At 45.4% G+C, this 20493-nt stretch overlaps 1 protein-coding gene and 1 long non-coding RNA gene across 3 annotated transcripts; both read left to right on the top strand.

Moving 5' to 3' along the window:
• Window positions 1-2203: 2203 nt before the first annotated feature.
• LOC114032137 (zinc finger protein OZF-like) lies at window positions 2204-9926 on the top strand (the record flags this gene model as incomplete). Its single annotated transcript, XM_027847376.1, has 2 exons — window positions 2204-3706; window positions 9732-9926. Coding segments are annotated over 2 exons (1589 nt in total), but the record flags the coding sequence as incomplete, so codon positions are not given.
• A 3761-nt stretch (window positions 9927-13687) lies between these two features.
• LOC114032138 lies at window positions 13688-16562 on the top strand. Of its 2 annotated transcripts, none has more exons than XR_003567806.1 (3): window positions 13688-14114; window positions 14359-15967; window positions 16332-16562. It is a non-coding gene; the product is annotated as an uncharacterized LOC114032138 (long non-coding RNA). The 2 variants fall into 2 exon arrangements; XR_003567807.1 differs by having other exon boundaries at window positions 13688-14511; window positions 15146-15967.
• The last annotated feature ends 3931 nt before the right edge of the window (window positions 16563-20493 follow it).

Genomic DNA, 20493 nt, shown 5'->3' with positions numbered 1-20493 from the left:
TAGGAGCTTTGGCTTCATTGTCTTCTGGTTGTATGTTTTGATCTTCTTTGTCATCAAAGTAGGATGATATAGTCTGACTCTTTTTGCGCTGCTTGCTCATGATCTCAGCCAATTACTTGAGTTATAAACTCTTTGTTAAGGTAGGGGGTCTGTTTCCAGTGTGGAGAGTGTACTATCCCAAGCTTCAGGGGTTTTGGGCAGCTGTTTTCAGAGATACTTCTAGGGACCTGTAAATTTTCAGTTCTTCCAAGGTACTATGATCAAGGGTGAGGTGTTTACTCCTTTCCTACCCTGTGCTCTTGTCTATGAGCACTCTTTTCTGTCTTGGAACTGTGAGGAGGGTTTCCTCTCCACAGCCACTACAAGCTCCCCCACGCCAGCGTTCCTCCTCACCTCAGGACCTCCACCCAGAACTGTGACCCAGATCCAAGCAAGAGATTCTTGCCGCAGCAGAGAGATCCCTGCAATCCCCCTCTGATCAGCCACTCAATTCCCCCTCAGTCTGTGGGCCAGAAGCTCAGGAGGCAGCCGCCGCCCTGGGCCGCGCTCAGAAAATGGGGCTGGAATCCCACCGTTGTCTCTCAGCACTGCAGAAACAGACTTTCCCACTGACCTTCTAAGTTGTCTTCGGCATTCATGGGTTGAGAAGTCTTTAAACCGCCACAGCTGCCTGTGATTCAGTCTTCTGAGGCCTACTCCAGGTTTGCTGAGGCCTGCGCGCCCACGCCAAACTGCGTTCCTCTCCCCGCCCGGCGCAATACACCTTTCTGATCAGTCATCCAGGCTGTCTTTGGCTGGAAGTTTGTTTCACCCTGCTTTTTGTGGGTTCTGCTGCTTTAGAATTTGTTTAGAGCCATTTTTTATAGGTATTTGGAGGGGTGTGGGGGAGAACTCAAGCAAGTCACTGCTTTCCCTCTGCCATCTTGGCTCCACCCCTAGGCCAATCACCCCTAAATGATTAAGGATCTCATCCAGGAGTCTCTCTAGCATTCTGGGACTTGAAGACATGGACGCATGTGAAACAGTGAGCATCTGGAGCATTTCACTGTTTACGGAAAATCCCTCCTCAGCTTGGTCTTTGCCCTGGATCTCCCCCGCAATAGTGGTGAGCCCTTTTGACAAGCGTTAGTCTCCCTCTTCTGCCTGCTCTGCTACTCACAGAATTTCAGAGTTGGAAGGGACTTCAGCAGCCGTCTACTTTAACGCATATGGGAGAGGAGACCTCACCATAACACGTCTGACAAGTAGCCGACTCTTTAATAATTGTATTTCCTGAATAAATGTATATTTATGAGTTTTCTAACTGAAAAAAAAAGACCTCTTCTCCATTATATCCTTCAAGGAATCTTGTACAGTTTAAACAATTGTCTTATTTTTATTAATCCATTTTATTTTTACTTCATATTTATTTCTGAATAAACCTCTTCCCACTCTTCTACCAAACAGGCTTTCCCTTATAAGATGAAAAAAAAAGAAGGAAAAAGAGCAGTTCAAAACTAATATTCTTACCCTTTGATATCATATATGTATATACTATTCCACTCCTGGAATCTCTCCTCTCTGCAATGAAGGGAGGGAAGTACATGTGCTCAACTCTTCTCTGGGCCATCTTTAGCCATTAAAATTGCACATGGTGTTGCATTTTTTTAGTTACTGTGTATTTTGTTCTCCTTACTTCCTTCTAACACAGGCCTGTACAACTTGTGCTTATGGCCCTTGGGGCGCTTATAGGATTTCCTCTGCAAACAAAGGATGTTTTCCTCTACATTTTTCAGGGCGCATGAAATCCTTTGGTGTGCTGTAAGCAGCCTGAGAGCTGGAAGTTGTGCAGACCTGCTCTAATGGTTCACATATGTCTTTTCTTGCTTCTCTGAATTCTTTGTATGTGTCATTTTTTAAATGAAGTAGTATCCTTTTATAGGAATGTATCTTAGCCATTCCCCAGTAGAACCTACCAATTTTCTTCCATCAGAAAAATGCTAGTATGAATATTTTGATAAATGGTGAAACTTCCTTTCTGTCTTTGACTTTGTTGTGTTTGTTTAAGCATCAGTGTAAAAGCTTATTATAATATACAAAAATAACATGGGATTATATGTTGTATATTTTATTGTTTGATGGTCTTTACTGATGGAGGAGATAGAAGATAGGACCAAGTGTAATGCAAGAAGAAATGGAATATTTACATTTTTCTGTCTTTCAGGCTGGGAGAGAAGGCCTGAAATCAAACAGTCAGTCCCAAAGCTGGACATTTCTCTGGATGAGTTATGCCAGGAAAACCTCGTAAGGGATGGTACCTGTGCCTCCGAGTTGAGACAAACCTGGGAATGTGGTCCCCAGTTAGAGAGGAAACAGAGCAATGAGGAAAAATCTCATGAATGTAGTGAATGTGGCAAGGCCTTCAGCCAAGGAACACATCTGACTCAGCATAGGAAAATTCATACTGGAGAGAAATCTTATGAATGTAATGACTGTGGGAAGGCCTTCTGCTGGAAGATAGACCTTACTCGACATCAGACTATCCATAGTGGTGAAAGACCGTACGAATGTAATGAATGTGGGAAAACCTTCCGCCTGACTACAGCTCTTAATCTGCATAGAAGAATTCATACTGGAGAGAAACGTTATGTATGTAGTGAATGTGGGAAGTTCTTTAACCGGAGGGCAAATTTAACACGCCATCAGAACATTCATACTAGAGAGAAACCTTATCAGTGCAATGAATGTGGCAAGGCTTTCTGCCAGACCAAAGAACTTACTCGACATCAAAAGATTCATACAGGAGAGAAACCTTATGAGTGTAATGAATGTGGGAAGGCTTTCTTTCAGAAGAGAGACCTTACTCGACATCAGAGTATTCATACTGGAGATAAACCTTATACATGTAATCAGTGTGGCAAGGCGTTTCGACATAGTACAGTTCTAATTGGGCATCAGAGAGTTCATTCTGGAGAAAAGCCTTATGAATGTAAGGAATGTGGGAAGTCTTTTACTTGGAGAACATATCTTACTCGACATCTGAGAGTTCATACTGGAGAGAAACCTTTTCAGTGTAATGAATGTGGGAAGGCCTTCTTTCAGAAAAAAGGACTTACTCGACATCAAAAGATTCACACTGGAGAGAAACCTTATGAATGTAATGAGTGTGGGAAAGCTTTCCGCCGGAACACAGACCTTACACAGCATCAACGAGTTCATACTGGAGAGAAGCCTTACATATGTAAAGAATGTGGGAAGGCCTTTAACAGGAACACACACCTTACTCAACATCAGCGAATCCATAAGGGAGACAAACCTTATCAATGCACACAGTGTAGGAAAGCCTTCTTTCACATAAAGGAGCTTGTTAGACATGAGAGAGTTCACACTGGAGAGAAACCTTATGAATGCACAGAATGTGGGAAAGCCTTCTTTGAGAAAAAAGAACTTAACCGACACCAGCGGATTCATACTGGAGAAAAACCTTATGTATGCGTAGAATGTGGCAAGTCCTTCCTCCGAAAGACACATCTTATTGTGCACCAGAGAGTTCACACTGGAGAGAAACCTTATCAGTGTAATGAATGTGGGAAGGCTTTTTGTCAGAGCTCAGCTCTCTATCTACACCAGAGAATTCACACCGGAGAGAAACCTTATCAGTGTAGTAAATGTGGGAAGGCTTTTTGTCAGAGCTCATCTCTTAATCTACACCAGAGAGTTCACACTGGTGAGAAACCTTATGAATGTAATGAATGTGGGAAGGGTTTCTGCTTGAGCACAGCTCTTACTGTGCATCAAAGAGTTCACACAGGAGAAAAACCTTATGAATGTGATGAATGTGGGAAATCCTTCATTCGGAGGACACACCTTACTCGACATCAGAGAGTTCACAATGGAGAGAAGCCTTATGAATGTAATGAATGTGAAAAGTCTTTTAGTCAGAGGTCACATCTTACTAAACACCAGAAAGTTCACATTTGAGAGTTTGATGAATAATGAAAGGGATGGGGAGAGCCTTCTCTTAGGAGTATAGTTTTTATGTTTATACTAGAAATCTTTTGAATGTATAATGAATGTAGGAATTTGACATCATCTGATACTGGAGAGAACCCTTAATACTGTAAAATCTTTTGAAGATCATCAATGTCAGACAGATTTTAGGCATTGCACACACTTAGCTAAAATCAGTAGAACGCTAAGTAAAAGGAAACCTCAGAGAGAGATCCCAAATTTTCCGTAGTGGTTTTGTCTGCTCAAGTCCCCATGTTTATTTCAGGTGACAAGCTGTTTTCTTAAAAATTTTGGTGAATCCCACAAGTTCTCCCTCATTTTCTCTATAAATTCAGAATCACCATCTGGCTTTTTTCCCCCTTTTTATCATACAGGAAGATATTTTAGATTCCTAAGTATAGGTAGGAAGGGATCGCAGGAATCACTTGATTCAGCCCTCTCTTTTTATGATTGAGGACATGGGCCCAAAAGTTTATGTGTCTTTTTCAAGGTCACATAGTAAGTGATAAGAGTCAGGTTTCAACCCCAGGTCCTTTGACAGCCTTTGGCCTTTCCATGGTACCACACATTCCCTTCTCTTTGGTAAGGCTTCTCTGCCTGTGCCCTTGATTAAATTTCTCCCTCACGTTCTAGACCTTATTCTGGAAGTAATTCCCTCTTACGCACCTTCAGTCTCTCCACTGGCTCCTTGCCAGCTGCTGATAGACATGTTTTTGTCTTGTTACGGGATGTCCTAGCTCTGTCTTCCTCGGTTAACAATTGATTATTTCTAGCTGTTTGAATGGGAGGAAGCCGTAGAATAGCTCACCCCTCCCCCACGCATCTCCTGCCAGCATCGGAATGTTGGGATGTATGTGGCTGGGTGTCCCCGAGGGATCCTGTGGACTGGACTGACAGAGTCTGACTTGTGTGTCAGACCGTGCTTTTACTTGTATTACCTCCTGGCAGAGCTGTTGGCAGGAGGTATGGCATTGAGTTACAGCTTTGGGCCTTAGCATTAGAGCAGGTGGCTAGAAGCATGTGGCCTAGTTTGACTGAAAGCAGTAGGTAGGGCCACTGCAGTTGTGCCCTTTGGCCTTATTTCATTTCTCCTCCCTGCTCTCTGCTGAGGGAGCAGGAACCCAGGGACTTCCCCTCTTCCTTGTTTACTTGCACGGTCAATGGGCACGTGGAGATCCTGCTCCTGTCTTCTGAGCCGAGTGGAGAAGTAGAGCTGTTTCTCATTTTCCTCCTTTTCTTTTCCTCCGCTTCCCTCCTTTCTTTCCAGACTCCTTCCTGCCCCCAGCATGAATCCTCTCTGCCAGTTCTGGAACCATGATCAAATCCACTCTGGCATTGTTCTGGCCTCCAAGGGTCAGTGTGCTCCCCTCTGGCCCCACTGACCTCTGCTGTAACCAGGGTGCCCCTCTGTGGTCACTGCTCCACTATGTGTGCTTTCTCAGTATCCCCATTGGAAGGTAAGCTTGTTGAGGGCAGGGTCTCTTGTTTTCTGAGTTATCTCCCCAGTGCTTAGTACGGTGCTTGGCATTTAATAGATGCTGTTTCATTCATTCAGTTTCCCATTCCCTTGAGGTAAAAGTTTCCCAAGTTCTGGCATCTGGCTCTCTTATTCCATACTTTCTGTTGAGACTCTCCCATAATTAAGATAACCAAGGTATATACTTGTATAAGGAGCCAGGATTGAGGAAGAAATCAGGAGAGGGGCTTGGACAGCAGCTGGATGATCTCATAGAGTTATAACCCAAACCTTTCCAACCTCAGCCTTGCACATACAGAGTTTGTTTTAGTGATGTCCTTTTTTGCACTAATTTCTCAACACACACCACACACCGAACCCTCGTAACAAATGACAAGCAAAAATGAACGCTTCTGAGAGTGTGTTCAACGTTCTTCACCTGCAACCCCTCCCCCTCTCTACCTTGGGGAGGAAAGTGGGTGTGTTTTGTTGTTTTCTCCAAGTTTTGCCATTTTAAAATTTCTGTCTGAAGTGTTTTATCTCAGAAGATGCAGATAATGACTCAGTAGTCCTTGAAGTGAAGCTTCAGACCAGACTCAGTATTATCAACAGGAAAGGTTCTTTCCCCCCAGGAGTCCAATTGGTCACAAAAGTAGGGAGAAGTTAGGATGATCAGTGCCTGAACTGAGGAAACTATTCACAAGTAAGTATGGTAAGTACTGACTAGAGTAGAGGACGTGGTATTGTTGAAAGTAGACTGGGCGAATCACAGATTATGCAGGTGTATGCCGGGGCTATTCTAATAACGAGAAACAGTGGAAGCAGGATGTCGTGGATCGTCGAGTTGCGTTTGGAGGGGGTGAGGGAGGAGCCGTGCCTGTGGACACTGGGAATGGTAGAGAATACTGAATGTGAAGTGCTGTATTCTGAAGGAAGAAATTTTATGTATGTTTTATGTTGCAAGCGTATTTCTCCCTGCTGCTAGCTGGAGCTAAGTGGGCCAGTCACGTACTTAGATAAATCCAGGGTTCATCTACATTATTCCCTGACCTCCAGTAACCATGGTTAAGAAGGAGCAAATATCAGAGGTTCACCTGTCGCCTTTCAGCAGAGTGCTTTTTGCTATGTGGGTGTGGGAGATGCCTGTTGAAACTCTTGCTGATGGAGGGGTAGTTCTTTTGTGATAGATAATCTTAGAGAGTTGCTTGCGATGCTGAATGCATAGCTGACTTGCTCATGTTTGCACAACCATTATGTATCAGAGGCAGGACTTGAACCCAGGTCCTCCAAGGCTGGTCCTCTGTCCCCTACACCAAAAAGCCTGTATTTTTAAAAGATAACAGTTAAAAGTTGAATCCTCATACCTCTGTGTAGTGAAGGCAGGAAGGGGTGAGCATCTTTGTGCTCATTCACAGAGATTAAGTTTGAATTATCACTATCATTGTAGGCTATGTGTTAGTGTTGTGTTGATTTTCCCAACAATAATGCAACAGGATTTTATGGGTGAAAAACAACCAGTTAAAACTGTGAATGGTAATGGTCTGAATTCAACCTGAAAAATGAAGCAAGTTGTGGGACAAGTAAGAAAACAACACTATATTGCCTAAAAATAACAAAGCAGAGATTTATACATACAAATAATGTTAAAATAAAATCTGGTTTGCCTCAGATGAATTGTAAAGAGCAGGAGTTGCAATCATCACTTCTGATGAGGCAAAAAATTGTTCGTGTTCTAATGCATAAAGAACTCAGTCAAAAGTAGAGATCTTAAATACTTTTTAGATCTTTCTTATTTGGACTTATGATTTCCTCAAGGAATTCCTTAATGTGTAAAGTCCCTCCACTGATGCAGATTGGGAACTCATCTGTAATTTGTAGTGTCTTGAGGCAGAGTTTAACATTTGCTCAGAGTCACTCAGCTAGTGTGTCAGATGTAGGACTTGAATCCAGATCTTAATTCTAAGACTGTCTCTCTATCCATGTTTGGTCTCAGAGCACTTCAGATCATAACACAATTAAAAATTATAACCGACAAGTTAAAATATGAACAAAGGATGTAGTAGTCCGAGCTGTCTGAATGGGGACCCAGCTGACCGGTTCCAGTTGGGCAATTCAGCTTGTCCCTCTTCCCTCCCCTCCCCTCCCCTCACCTCTCCTCTCCTGTCCTCTTCTCTCCTCTCTGTTACCTGAGGGTGTTCTGCCCAAAGGAAGGTGACTTTTGATGACCAAAAGCTGCCTAGTTACTTTGGGGTTACTGGTTAGATTTCTTTCTCAAAGACTAAGTCTTAAACCCAATTCACTCTGGATCTCATGGATTGGACAGCAGGAGGTCCCTGCCCAAGCACCACTTAATGGTTATTTTTTGGGCCCTTCTGGCTCAGAGTGAATGTAAATAGTGACTGTTTCTCTTTTGCCCAGCAACCCTAAGGATCTTCCCCTCCCCATTTTATTTATTTATTTATTTAGTAAAAGGGCCATCCCTTGACTCACTTGTTGCCTCACTCAAAGTAAGAACCTAAAAAGACCTTAGCTTAAAAGGGCCAGGGTCTCCCACTGCATCCTGGGCCATCTCCAGCCATACTGATGGTCACCGGACCCAGATGGCTCTGGAGGAGAAAGTGAGGCTGGTGACCTTGCACAGCCCTCCCTCACTCAAATCAAAGTCAATTGCAAGTCTTGTCATTTCCCTGCAGTCATGGGCCTCTTCAAGAACAAAGGACAGGTTCTGTACAACCACAACTTGTACAGAGGCATCTATCTGGTGGTGCAGTGGAGAGAGCACTGGGCCCGAAGTCTGGAAGACCTGAGTTCAAAATTGAGGCCACACTAGCTGTGTGACCCTTGGCAAGTCACTTAACCTCTGCCTCAGTTTCCACAACTGTAAAATGGAAATAATAAAATGGGGCTCCTAATAGTACCTACCTCTCAGGGGTGCTGTGAGGATAAAATGAAGTTTTTTTTTAAGTGCTTAGCGCAGTACCTGGCACCGAGGAAGTGCTGTACAAATGCTACTTCCCTCCTCTCCCTTTCCCTGCTTTGTGCTTATGTAATTGTTAATGGCATCTACAGACGATGCATTCTGAAAGTTACTGCAAAATTTCCTGCCCTCTTCCTATGCTGGAAGCAAGATCTTTCATCTCCTTCTCCTTGGTAGAGGTCAGAGCTGCCCGCTTTTTGGAATCTTGTTACCTGAAAGTCTCATTTCAGCTGCATGAGGCCACTTCATTTTATTGTTTTGTGAATCGATTTTTTCAGTGATTAGGTATTGATGGGGTTTTTTTTTCCCCTCTCTCCTACCTCTTCTCCAACTGGGGGAAAAAAAGAGAAAGGAAAACCCTTGTTCCAGATACCCATATGGACCAGAAATGTGTGTTTCACAGTGCCCATTTAGTCCATCACCTCTGGTAGGTGGATAGCCTCAGGTCCCCCAGGTGTGACTGTTCTCTCTCCAACCCCCCCCCCCCATTACTTTGAATTTACTTTGTATATACTTAGCTAGAGCAGAAGCTTGGCGTCAGGGAGACCGAATTCAAATTCTGCCTCAGTTACTAATTGTGTGACTGTGGCCAAGTCACTTAGCTTCTGTTTGCCTCAGTTTCCCCATCTATAAAATCAGTGCAGTAGAAGTGCTACCTATGATTATGTAGCACATCTCCCCTTCCTCCTTCAGATCTTAGCAGAGATTCACACTGTCCGCGCTGGACAGTGAGGTAGAGTCCTGTGAGTATGTGGGTTCTTCTTAACTATCGGTTTTTCAGCCTCTTTCTGGCCTGCATACTCCCACCCAGGTATAGGTCCCTTTCCATGACTCTCTTCAGCCGGCATGCACTCATTGAGCAGTATGGGGGTGGTCCAATCAGAAGAGTGGCTGTTGTTTGCCTACCTTGACTTTGACCTTGGAGAAAGAGCAAGGTGCTGTTAAGGCCTGCCTCTCTCACCACTCCCCCCTTTTCAGTATTCATTGCCGTTTAAAGGATTATAACATGTATGGTCTGGATCTCTCAGTGGGAAAACTCGCTTTACATACATCATCACCATGTTCTTCATTCATCCAACAAACACTGGAGGCCTACTATGTGCCAGGCACTGGGGATGCAGATATAAAAGGGAACCAGCTCCCGCCCTCAGGAAGCTTTCATTCATTTGGGGGGAGACAACATAGAAACACAAAAGTAAAGACAGTATACTGTGTAATTTTGAGGGGAAGGACTAGAAAGGGGGGATCTGGATAGACTTATTTTGTTATTTATCCCTAGTGCTCCAGAAGTCCTTATTTCTATTGAAGGGACCATCATTTTCCAAGTCAAAGCCTTGGAGGCTGTCTCTGTCGCCTGCCATATAAAAGTGATGGCTGTTGAAATGATCTGCTAATGGGATTCCCTGCTTCCAGTCTCTTCCTTCTCCAGTCTACACAACACACCTGTCAAATAAGCTCATGAGCAGTTACCCCCTAAATAAAGCCTTTTAATCTCGGCCTGAAGTTTTTTTTTTTTTCCTTCTTTTAAATGGTATCTTATTTACTCCAATTACATGTAAAAGCAGTTTTTAACATTCATTTTTAATAAAATTTTGAGGTCCAAATTTTCTCCCTCCTTGCTGAGACACTAAACGACTTGATACAGGTTATATATGTGCAGTCGTGTAAAATATTTCCTTATTAGTCATGTTGTATAAGAAGAAACAGAACAAAAGGGAAAAAAACTATGAAAAGAATAAAGAGAAAATAGTATTTAGCCTGCAGTTCTTAGGGCTCTCTTCCTCCTTAGATTATTTTGTCTTTCCTGATCTGAGTGGAGCTTTCCTCATTCCTTTCCCTTCCCCGTAGTAGAATATCAGGCTCAGGGCAGAGACTGTTTCTGTATTTTTCAACCCAGTGCACAGTAAGGTGCTGTAAGAATTGTTGGCTTGAACAAACTTAATATGGATACTTGTAAAGTTCTGTGCTCGGGTCCATACAATCAGATTTCCCAAGTACAGGACATGGAAGATGTGCCTGGGATGGGGGAAATGATGTCCACAGTGCCGTCTCCATTGGTTGGGTTAGATCTCAGGGTCAGTGTTCACTGCTGAGGGCTACATTTTAGGAATGATTAATGAGAGCAGTCCCAGGAGAGCAACCTGTGTGAAGGAGCTGGGAAGCAACCAGCCTAGGAAGAGACTCGGGCTGGAGCATGGGAGCATGCGATCTGTCTTCAAGTATCTGAAGACCTGTTTATGTGGACCAGGGATGAGGCTTGTCCTGGGTGGCAGTGGGGGAAGTGACAAAGCCTACCTGGGAACAGCAAGCAGGTCCCTCCGGGCAATGTAACGTGTTTGAAGGGGAGTGAGGCAAACCAAGTTTGGAGAGACCAGCCCGGTTAGGAAGGACTTGAAAGGCCAAATAGTTTATATTTCGTCCTGGAGGCCAGAGGGGAACCACGGGAGCTTTTGAATAGGGGAGTGACGTGGTCAGACCTCTGTCTGAAGAAGATCGATTTGGCACCTTTGGAGGATGGATTGGAGTATTCAGTGCCTGGAGGAAGGGAGATCAGTTAGGAGGCTGTGGCCATGGTCCAGGTAGTAGGCCAGGGCTCACTCGCGACAGTCTGATAGTTCAGTTTCTAGATTGGAATGAAATGAGACTGGTAGTCTATCCATCAGTGATCCAAAAGAGGTTTGCTCAGCTGTAGCATGGAATGGCTATTTAGCAAAGATGCAACATTGATTCATTTGGTGTGACTTCTCTTTCCTCGGTGTTGCCTATTCTGGTCTGCTGGTCAGAAGCCTGTGAGAAGAATTGCCTTTTCCTGGCTTTCTTGTACCTGAGCCACCAGGAAGCTCTGTCAGTGACCTGAACCTTAAGTTACAGTTAGGTTACAAAGATGGTATCAATACCTTTTAAGGAAAAACCAGCCTAGCTTGCATGGAGTCACACCTAAGGATATCACCCCTATCAGACCTGGGATCTGTCAATTCAGGGGTGGTACGAGTGTAATGATGCAGAAAAGGAAAATGGGAAGGAACAGCCACAGAGGTAGGAAGAGAACTAGGAGAGAGCAATGTTTGGAAAACCCAGGGAGGAAGGACTGTCCAGGAGAAATGCTAGTGCACCGAGAGGAGAAGGGGTCAGCGGTGGCAAAGACTGCAGAGAGGGCAAGAAGGACGGGGATGGAGAAAAGGCCTCTGGGTTTGGTGTTGCCATGAAGTGATGCTTGGGAAGGCAGTCTCTGTTGTTAGTACTCGGATAGTTAGGGCTGTTCTCCTGTGAACCAGCCACTGGCAACATGGGTCATTTCTGGCCTTCTGCTGCTGCAGCAAAGAAAGTGATTGTACTTAAGTCGATGGATTTCTCTATTTCCTTTCTGGCAACCTTGGGGTATAGACCCGGGTCAAATAGCTTTGTGGGCTTTGCTCTGTTCTGATTGTGTCACAGTGGCCTGTTTCTCCAGAGCTTCACCAACATTGGATCTTAACATTCCATATCACAGTTATCCCTTCACATCGCAAGGGTTAGGGGCGCTGGAAAAATCCGTCTAAAATTTTTTGGCCCTCCCTTCGTACTAGAGAAGATGTCCGAATTACTATGGTATTAAAAGATAAAATATGTTGATATTATACAATATTATACATATATTTTATGCATTTCTGAGTTTCTAAACTTTTATGTGTGTTGTCTACTGGCCTTTGCATGTCATCTGTGGCTTCTGTAAAACTCCCCCAAAATTCCCATTTAATTTCTTACGCTGACTCATAATATATTGAAACTGCAATGGGGAAAGTTGCCGTGTGGAAGGAATAACTGTATTTTGTTTAATTGGTGGTGTATTAGGGTTGTTCTTAATTACATTTGTTTGTGTACTGGGGAGTTTGAACATGACAATTTTTATGTTTCCTCTAAGAAATGGCATCTTTTGTAAATTTATGTCAATTTGTTTTACATTTTGAATGTCAAAATCTCTTTTATATAAGCAAATTCATCAATTTTTTCTGTAGTGATTTATGGTTTGCTGAATGGATCAGAGTTTCCTTTGTCTCCACAAATATGATAGATGTGTCATTTTGGCTCGTAATAATTTTTAACATGTTTTTCTTTTCTTATATATTTGTACCACTGATCTACTTGGAAGTATTCTAGTATCTATAGCATCAGATGGGGATCTAATCCCAGTTATCATTTCACAGCTGTCCAGTTTCCACAAATATTACCGAATAATGAGTCCTGTGCACAATGTTATGTCATCTAGGATTTGTTAAATGCTCCTCTGCTGGAAACTTTTTATTCTCTTTTTGGAATGTCTTTTCTGCCCCCCATATTTATTTTTCCAGCTTTAGTCTAAACATAGATAGCTTTCACAATGACAGCTTTGTAGGGGGAGGTGAAATCTCTCACGGTAAGGCTTTTTCTCTTCCTTCTGACCCCCCCGCCCCAGTGCTCCTTAATGTCCTCATCTGCTTATGTGTTTTCCACATAAATTTTGTTGTCACTTTATTTCTATAAGAATGCCTATTGGTATCTGGATTGGTGTTATATTAAATTTATAAATTAATTTGAGTGGTATTCATCTTTTCTAGAAACGCGGATGAATTTTTGGCTTATCTTACACCCTGCTGTCTTGATGAAGCTAGTTGTCATCTCAATGTATATTTTTTTGTTCAATCTCTTGGGTTTTCTAAATATATACCATCATATTTTCTGCAAATAGAGCCATTTTAATGTCTCTGTCTATGCTTGTTCCCTTAACTTCTCTTTCTTGTCTTTACTGCAATAGATTGAATTTCTGAAGCTATGGCAAATGATTTTTAATGAATGAACGAAAAAGCATTTATATGCACTTTACACGTTGTGCCAAGCACGGTGCTAAGTGCTGGGGTTAGGAAGCAAAGTGAGCCCCTGCTCTCCCGAGCTCTTGTTCTAAAAGGGGGAGACTGTGCAGGTAGGAAGGTTCAGCTATAAGGGAACAAAAGTCTGAGTGGTCATTGGGTACACCATCAGGTCAAACGGCAAGACCAGGTATGCTTAGGGTGCATCAATCAGCAGGTCAGATGGCAGTGCTCAGGGGTCTGGAGGGCAGATGGGGAGGCCCCAAGAACCTTAGCATGCAGCGGCAGCCAAGATGGCGAGGCCTACCTGGTGGACCTCCCATCTCACCAGCAGGACCCTCATCGGTGACTTGGCCCATCCAGGCCTCATGAGTAGCCATGTTGCTCTTTCCACCTGGCTTCCCCGTGGGGCCTGGCCACCCTGTGGGTTTGGGGCAGGACTAAGGACCATCCGACTGCCCCATGACTGGGGGTCGAGAGAGGGGTGAAGGGAAGGGAACTATTGTTTCCCCCCCAGTTTTACTGAGGAAGGCTCGATATAATCTCCATCAGATGCATGGCTGCCCCTCACTTTCGTCAAGATGCTTTCGTTCTCCTTCAGGAAGACTCCATCCATTCCTGGAAGGATGTGGGTTCAGATCTCCCTTTTTGCTCCCTGCCTGTATGACCAGGGGCAAACTCCATGATCTCTCTGGGCCTTGGCCTCCTTCTCAGGACAATGAGGAGGCTGGGCTCGGTGAGCTCATGGTCTTTTCTGCTTACGTGTCTAGGCTCCTGTAACTGGTCTAGACTCTCTTCAGTGCAGAAGAAAAATGGTGGTGAAAATATGAGCAGGACATGTTTCTGGACCCCAGAGGCCTCCTTTCGGGTGTGTTTGATTTTAAGCATCCTATTAGCTATCAAAGGTCTATTTTGTTACCATTGATTTAATCTCACGCCACGAGGTTTCTTACTGCTCTGCTGTCTGTTGTCGGTTGTTTTCATAATTGCCTGCCTGGTCTGAATTGTGCTTCATCCTAATGAGTCCTTTTTTATTTTTTGGGGGGGGCTACTTTTTCCGTGTTATTTTTATGTAGGAATTCATTAAAGATAAGGCCTTGTGGCTTTCCCAGAACCACAGAGTCTCAGACTGAGACGGGAACCACGAGGCCACTGAGGCTAAGCTGCCCCTGAACAAGACGACGGGTGATCATCCCACTTGGATTTGAAGACTTCTGGTGAAGAGAAGCTCACCGCCTTCTGAGCCAGCCCCACTCTGGAATAATGTGAGCGTTTGGAAGCTGTCACTGACATCTAGCCTCAGTCTGCCTCCCGGAAACTTCCACCCACCGCTCCCAAGTCTCCCTCTAGGGCCGAGCAGAACACGACTCGCCCTTTTTCCAACTCCTTAAGTATTTGAAGTCGCCCATCATGTCCCTCCAGGTTAGACATCCCCTGAGCGTAATTGGCGTGAACTAAAAGATGTTGAGCATCCTGGCGGCCCGGCTCTGGGCGCTCTCCGGCTGTGGCCCCTAATGCTGGCCACAGCGTTCTTGACGTGGTCTGAGCAGGACAGAGAAGGGGGCACTGGGCGACCACGTTCTCCGAATGCAGCCCAGGCCGCCAAGAACTCTGTTATCGGGGGATCTCAGTTCCTTGCTTTAGCTTCTCTTTCTCCCAGTCATGATGGGCGTCCAGCCTGGAGTCTTACCTCTGATACTAAATCTGTGGCTGTTGATGATTCCTTTAACTGCTTCTGGACCTGGTTTCCTTGTCTGTGTAGAGACTGGAGTGGATGGTTTCTGTTGTTCGGCCCGTCTGGTTCAGGATGACTCGTTGGTCAGAATGTTGAGCCAGACGTGGCCTCCTGTGGCCTTCATCCATTGGTCCTGACTTTGGCCCTGCCTCTGCTCTTTCTAGCGACGCGGGGTGACCAGAGCGCCGTGGCCTGGTGCGGCGAGCGGCTTTAGCCTCTTCTGGAGTGAGGACCAACTGGTTCAAGTCTTGTCTCTGACGAAAGCCCGCTGTGACTGTGGGTGGTCCTTTAACTCCTCAGGCCTCCTTCTTGACCTCTGCAGCATCTGACACCCTTGACTGACCCACTTTGGGACTGGTTTCTCCTTCCTGGCAGCCTTGTCCTCTTGTCTCCCAGAGGGAGCTGGTGGTGAGTGCCGGGATGGAGTCAGAGCGACCTGGCCTCAGACACTCCTATCTGTGGGACCCTGGCCAAGTTTCTTAATATCTGTCTGCCTCAGTTTCCTCATCTCTAAAATAGAGGTAGTGGCAGCAGGGTTGTTGTGAGGATCAGATGAGGTAATAATGATAAAGAGTTTTGCCCAGGGTGTGGCACACAGTAGGTGCTCCTGTTTCCTCTGCCCCTCCCGTCCTGGGTTTTTGTGATGCTGCTCTGCTGTGGGTCTCCTCTCACCTGTTTGATGGCTCCTTGCTTTAATCATTCATCTTTAACCTGTCCTCTGTCCTGCCCCTTTCTCTCTTTGCCCTCACTTTTCTGGTGATCTTGCTGGCTGTCTGTGGTTCAGCTATCACTGTGAAGGTGATAGCTTTTGGACCTCTGTGTCTAGCCCTCGTCTCCCTCCTGAGCTGCAGCCTCCATCTATGTCCACCTGCTGGATAACTCCACCTAGATGTTCCAGAGACATTTCAACACGTCCAGATAGGACTGACCATGCTGCTCAGCTCGAGAAGCTTCTAGAGTGGAAGAAAACCAACCAGCTTCCTTTGGTAACTTTCTAAGAATTTAAGCTGCAGCTACGGGGCTAATGCATTGGTAGAAAGAGTTTCCTTAACTGGGCGCTCCCTGTGTCAGTGAAATCAGAAGCCAAGCCCCAGTTGGTTTCCCTTCCCAATCTGGCCCCAGCGCATTTCCCCAGGCTGACTATTATACATGACCTATCCTCTTCCCACGCTCTATCTTTTGGCCAAACAAGCCTATTTAGTATTTGTCCCCTGTGCACATTCCTTCCCTTCTTACCTCTGAGGCCTCGACCAGGCTGTGTCCCATGCCTAGAATGCTCTCCCCCATTTCCTCCAAGACTTACTTAGTTCAAGGGCGTTCCCTACAAGTCCCCTTTCCTGAATTCCACAGATAGGCAAGAGAATTGCGTGCTGGCCCCAAAGCCAAGAAGACCTGGTTCTCCCTTTGTGACACTCACTTGGCTTGGTTGACTCTGGGCAAATCACTTAAACCTCTCAAGGCGCAAGGCAACTTTTAAAGACTATAACAGAAGGGGCTGACTGCATCGGCAGAGGGAGTTTTCTCACCTGGGAGTTCCTTACACCAATGAAATTACAGGTCTGGTTTCTGGAGTAGTGTCTCCACCCCCACCCCCACCCCCACCATTTTAATTTTGTGTATATCTTTTATTTACTAGCCCGGGTATGCATCATATCGCCCAGAAGAACGTAAATTCTCTGAAGGCAGGAATGGTCTCATTTTTATCTTTGGATCTCCAGTGCCTACCACAGAGCCTGGCCTATAGTAGGTGCTTAATAAATGCTTGTTGAATGAATGGAATGGAATCAAGCTCGTTTCTATTTCCCCCCAAACCACTTGTGCTTCTATGGAGAGAGACCTCCATTCTTCCAGTCACCCAGGTTTGCAGGCTAGGAGTCCTGTCTCTGACTCTTCACTCATCTGCCCCATATGCCCCCAAAGCTCAGCCAGGGACACTTCTAAGAAGACGCCTTTGTTCATTCTCCCAGTTCTCACCGAACTTCCAACATTTACTTGGTATTGGAAGGAAACTATGGCAGAGGGGATAGAGAGCTGACCTTGGAATCGGAAAGACCGGAGTTCAAGTCTTACCTTTGACGTACATTGGCTGGGGGGACTCTGGGCAGATCATGGAAGCTCTCAGCACACCAGGCAGCTTTAATTCAAGAAATTCGGCAAGCATTGATTAAGTGCCTACTATGTGCCAGGCACTGCGCTAAGTGCTGGCAATACAAAAAGAGGCAAAAGACAGGCCCTGCCCTCAAGGAGCTTACAATCTAATGACTGGAGTCTAAAAATTCTGAAGTTGCAGGGCTCATGTACTGATTAGCATCAACTGGAGTTCCTGACTCAACTCTGATGAAATCAAAGACCAGATTGCAAAGGAAGGATTTTGGATTGACTTCTCTGAGTACTTGTTGTTTCCCCTAAGCACAGTATAAGCTCCCTGTAGGCAGGAACTGTTTTGTTTTTATCCTTGTACCCTGGGCCCCAGTATAGTGCCGCACACTTAGTAGGCACTTCATCTAGCCACCATCCCAGCTCGCCTCTACTTTTCCTTCCCACATGCCGTGTCCTCCATGCCTCAGAATCTGGTTTATTGAAACTGCTCTCTCTCTCTCTCTCTCTGTCTCTGTCTCTGTCTCTCTCTCTCTTTCGTCCCTAGTGACCACTGAATCACCAGTTACATCTGCTTTCTCTCCTATTCTCCTCTTCCTCTAATGCTGGCCTTCTAGGTCCTCGAGTGCGACCTTTTGGCTGAATCCAAGTTTGACAGGACAAATCCTGTTATTAAGGGGATTTGTTCTGTGAAGTTTGGACTCAGTCAAAGGGCCACACTTGAGGACCTAGAGGGTCACGTATGGCCTCGAGGTCGTAGCTTCCCCACCCATGTGTCTAACCCCTTTACATGGTTGAAATATCTGACCCTGTCACCTGCATCCTGTCCTCTTTCTTGTCTTTGGAGACAAAAGACCTAGGCCTAGAGCTGGAAGTCACCTCAGAGTCCATCTCGTTCTACCCTCTCATTATACAGATGAGAAAACTGAGGCTCGTGAATGTTAAGTGGCTTGCACAAGGTCCAGCTGGTAATGAACATCAGAAATCAGCCGCAAGGTAGCACAGACAAAGCTGGGGTCAGGAAGGTCCCAATTAAAATCCAGCCTCAAACACGAGCTGTATGACCCTGGGCAAGTGTTTTAACTGCTGTCTGCCTCAGGCTCCCCTTCTATAAAATGGGGATAATAATAGCATCTTCCAGGATCATTGGAAGGATGAAATGAGAAAATATTTATAAGGTCCTTTAGAAGCCTTGGGGTGCGAGGTGTGCAGGAGGATTGGCGCCACTGGTGTGAGGGGGCTTGCTGAGACTTGTCAGGGATGCTTGTCCACCTTTGGTGTCTCCCTTCACACAGCCCTCACCTGTGGCTCTGAGAAGCCGTGGCGTGCTCAGCGGCCACACCGCCATAAACTGTCCCCCAGGTTGAGGGGGACCGTCGGTGAGTTGGGGGAGTGTCTACCTCAAGCGTGTGAAGACTTCTGGTAGAATGAGTGGATGAGAACAGTTTGTTCCAGTGGCCGTGAAACCAGCTGAAGCAGGCGCTGTGGCCCCCGTAGAGCTTGGTCAGACGTTGAGGATGCCCAGGTCATCCACTGCATCCAGGCCATGGCCAGTCCTCCTGACTTTCGTCCTGCCACTGCACTCCAGTGACACTGGAGGAGAGAGTGAGGCTGCTGGCTTTGTGCAGCTCTGCCTCCCTTAAATCCGATTCACAGGCAAGTCAGGACATCACCCTGTGATGTCATTGGTCCTCTTGGAAAATGAAGGATGAATAACAACATTTTACTGGCTGCTCTTATCATCATTAAATGGGATTTGAACTCAGATCCTCTATCCCGAAAGTCACTGTTTATTCCCACTTTACCAGTTCTCCTGCCACAACTTTATCTGCTTCTTTTCCTTCTTCTGGCTCCTGGTCTGTTTCCCAACATCTTCAGCATGGATGTTTCTAGATGTTCCACCCTGGGCCCTCTTCTCTATCTACTGCCTCTGCTGGAGTCAGTCTTGTTGTGTAAGTAAAGAATGAAAGAAAACTTGTTTAGAAAAATGTCAGAAGCCAGAGCCTGGGAAGGTGGTCTTGGCTGACAGTTCCTCTCTAATTTCTTACAAAAAACTTAGCTAGTTTCAGCTTTATTTTAGGGTTATTTAACCTCTTTTTTTTTTTTTTTTTTTTTTAAAGCAAGGCTTTAGAGACAGTTAGGTGGCGCAGTGGATGGAGCACCAGCCCTGAAGTCAGGAGGACCTGAGTTCAAATCAGGCCTCAGACCAAACACTTGTCACGTACTAGCTGTGTGATCCTGGGCAAGTCACTTAACCCCAATTGCCTAAAAAAAAAAAAAAAAGCAAGCCTTTTATCTCAAGGAATAGAGGAGGAGCCAGTATAGAAGACTCAGATGGGACCCAGCCGGAGTGGGCCCATCGCACAGGATGCTGAACAAGTTGGATTAACCGTGGGGTAAACAGAGGTTCTTTAAGCTCCTTAAGACTGTGAGCAGGATGACAAAGGCATCTACTCCCCAAAGCCTGGACTATGCCAAATGTTTTTTCCTAATGATGGCAATGATGGTAAAACAGTAATCCTGGGCCATTGTTTCAGTGACCTTTGGGAAAGGGCAAGGGAGGAAGGAAGCCAGTGAGCATCATGATTGGGAAGGAAGGAGGGAGTGAAGCATGTCTCATTCCTCAGTACAAAGTCTTGAGTTTCTGGAAGGGGAACTTTATTGATAGTTTGCTCCAAAGGACGCTGACCAGAACCCTGTGGGCCAACGAAGTCGATAAGCCCAGGTTCTCTTTGGCCACAGATGGAAGTGGTTCAGGGAATGATGAATCCTAAAGCTTCACAGGTCACCTCTAAGTGGATGACTCAGCATCCAGCCCTGCCTGACCATGTTATCATTCCTAGCTGTTCCTCTGAGGATAGTGGACTCCTCACTATTTTTGTTGGTGTCCCCGTCATTACCCCAGTCTCCCATCGTCAACAGCTTGGTACTCCTCTTAATCTATTACCTTTCCTTTCTTCTGGCCATTATCCCTTCCCTATTTGTTATATCAGTCCCCTTCTCTACTCACATTATCACCTAAGAGTTAAGACTCTCATTCATTGTCACTTGTGTGGGCAGTTCTTAGGATCACATCACGGCTCCTGGGTCATCCTCTTTCTTCACCCTTTGTGCCTCGGTAAATCCCCATCCAATCCAATGGACCAACTTGTAATTAAGTGGCCCCAATATGTAGAACACTAGGGGATTCTAAGATGAGAATGGAACCATCCCTGCCTTCAGAGAGCTAACATTTCATTGCAGGGAAGGTTAGGGTAAAACACAGAAAGGGATAAGTAAATACCAGAAAATCTGAGAAGAGATAAAGTACTAACTAGGGACATCAGGGGAGGGCTTTGAGGTCGAGGACCTAAATCTTAAAGGAAGCTGGGGATTCCCAGAGGCAAGTGAGACAGGGATGTACACAGGGCGAGGC

The sequence above is a fragment of the Vombatus ursinus genome, unplaced genomic scaffold (assembly GCF_900497805.2).
Source record: "Vombatus ursinus unplaced genomic scaffold, bare-nosed wombat genome assembly UNPS02015399.1, whole genome shotgun sequence".
Taxonomy (NCBI): Eukaryota; Metazoa; Chordata; class Mammalia; order Diprotodontia; family Vombatidae; genus Vombatus; species Vombatus ursinus.
This window is presented reverse-complemented; position numbering and strand designations above follow the sequence as displayed.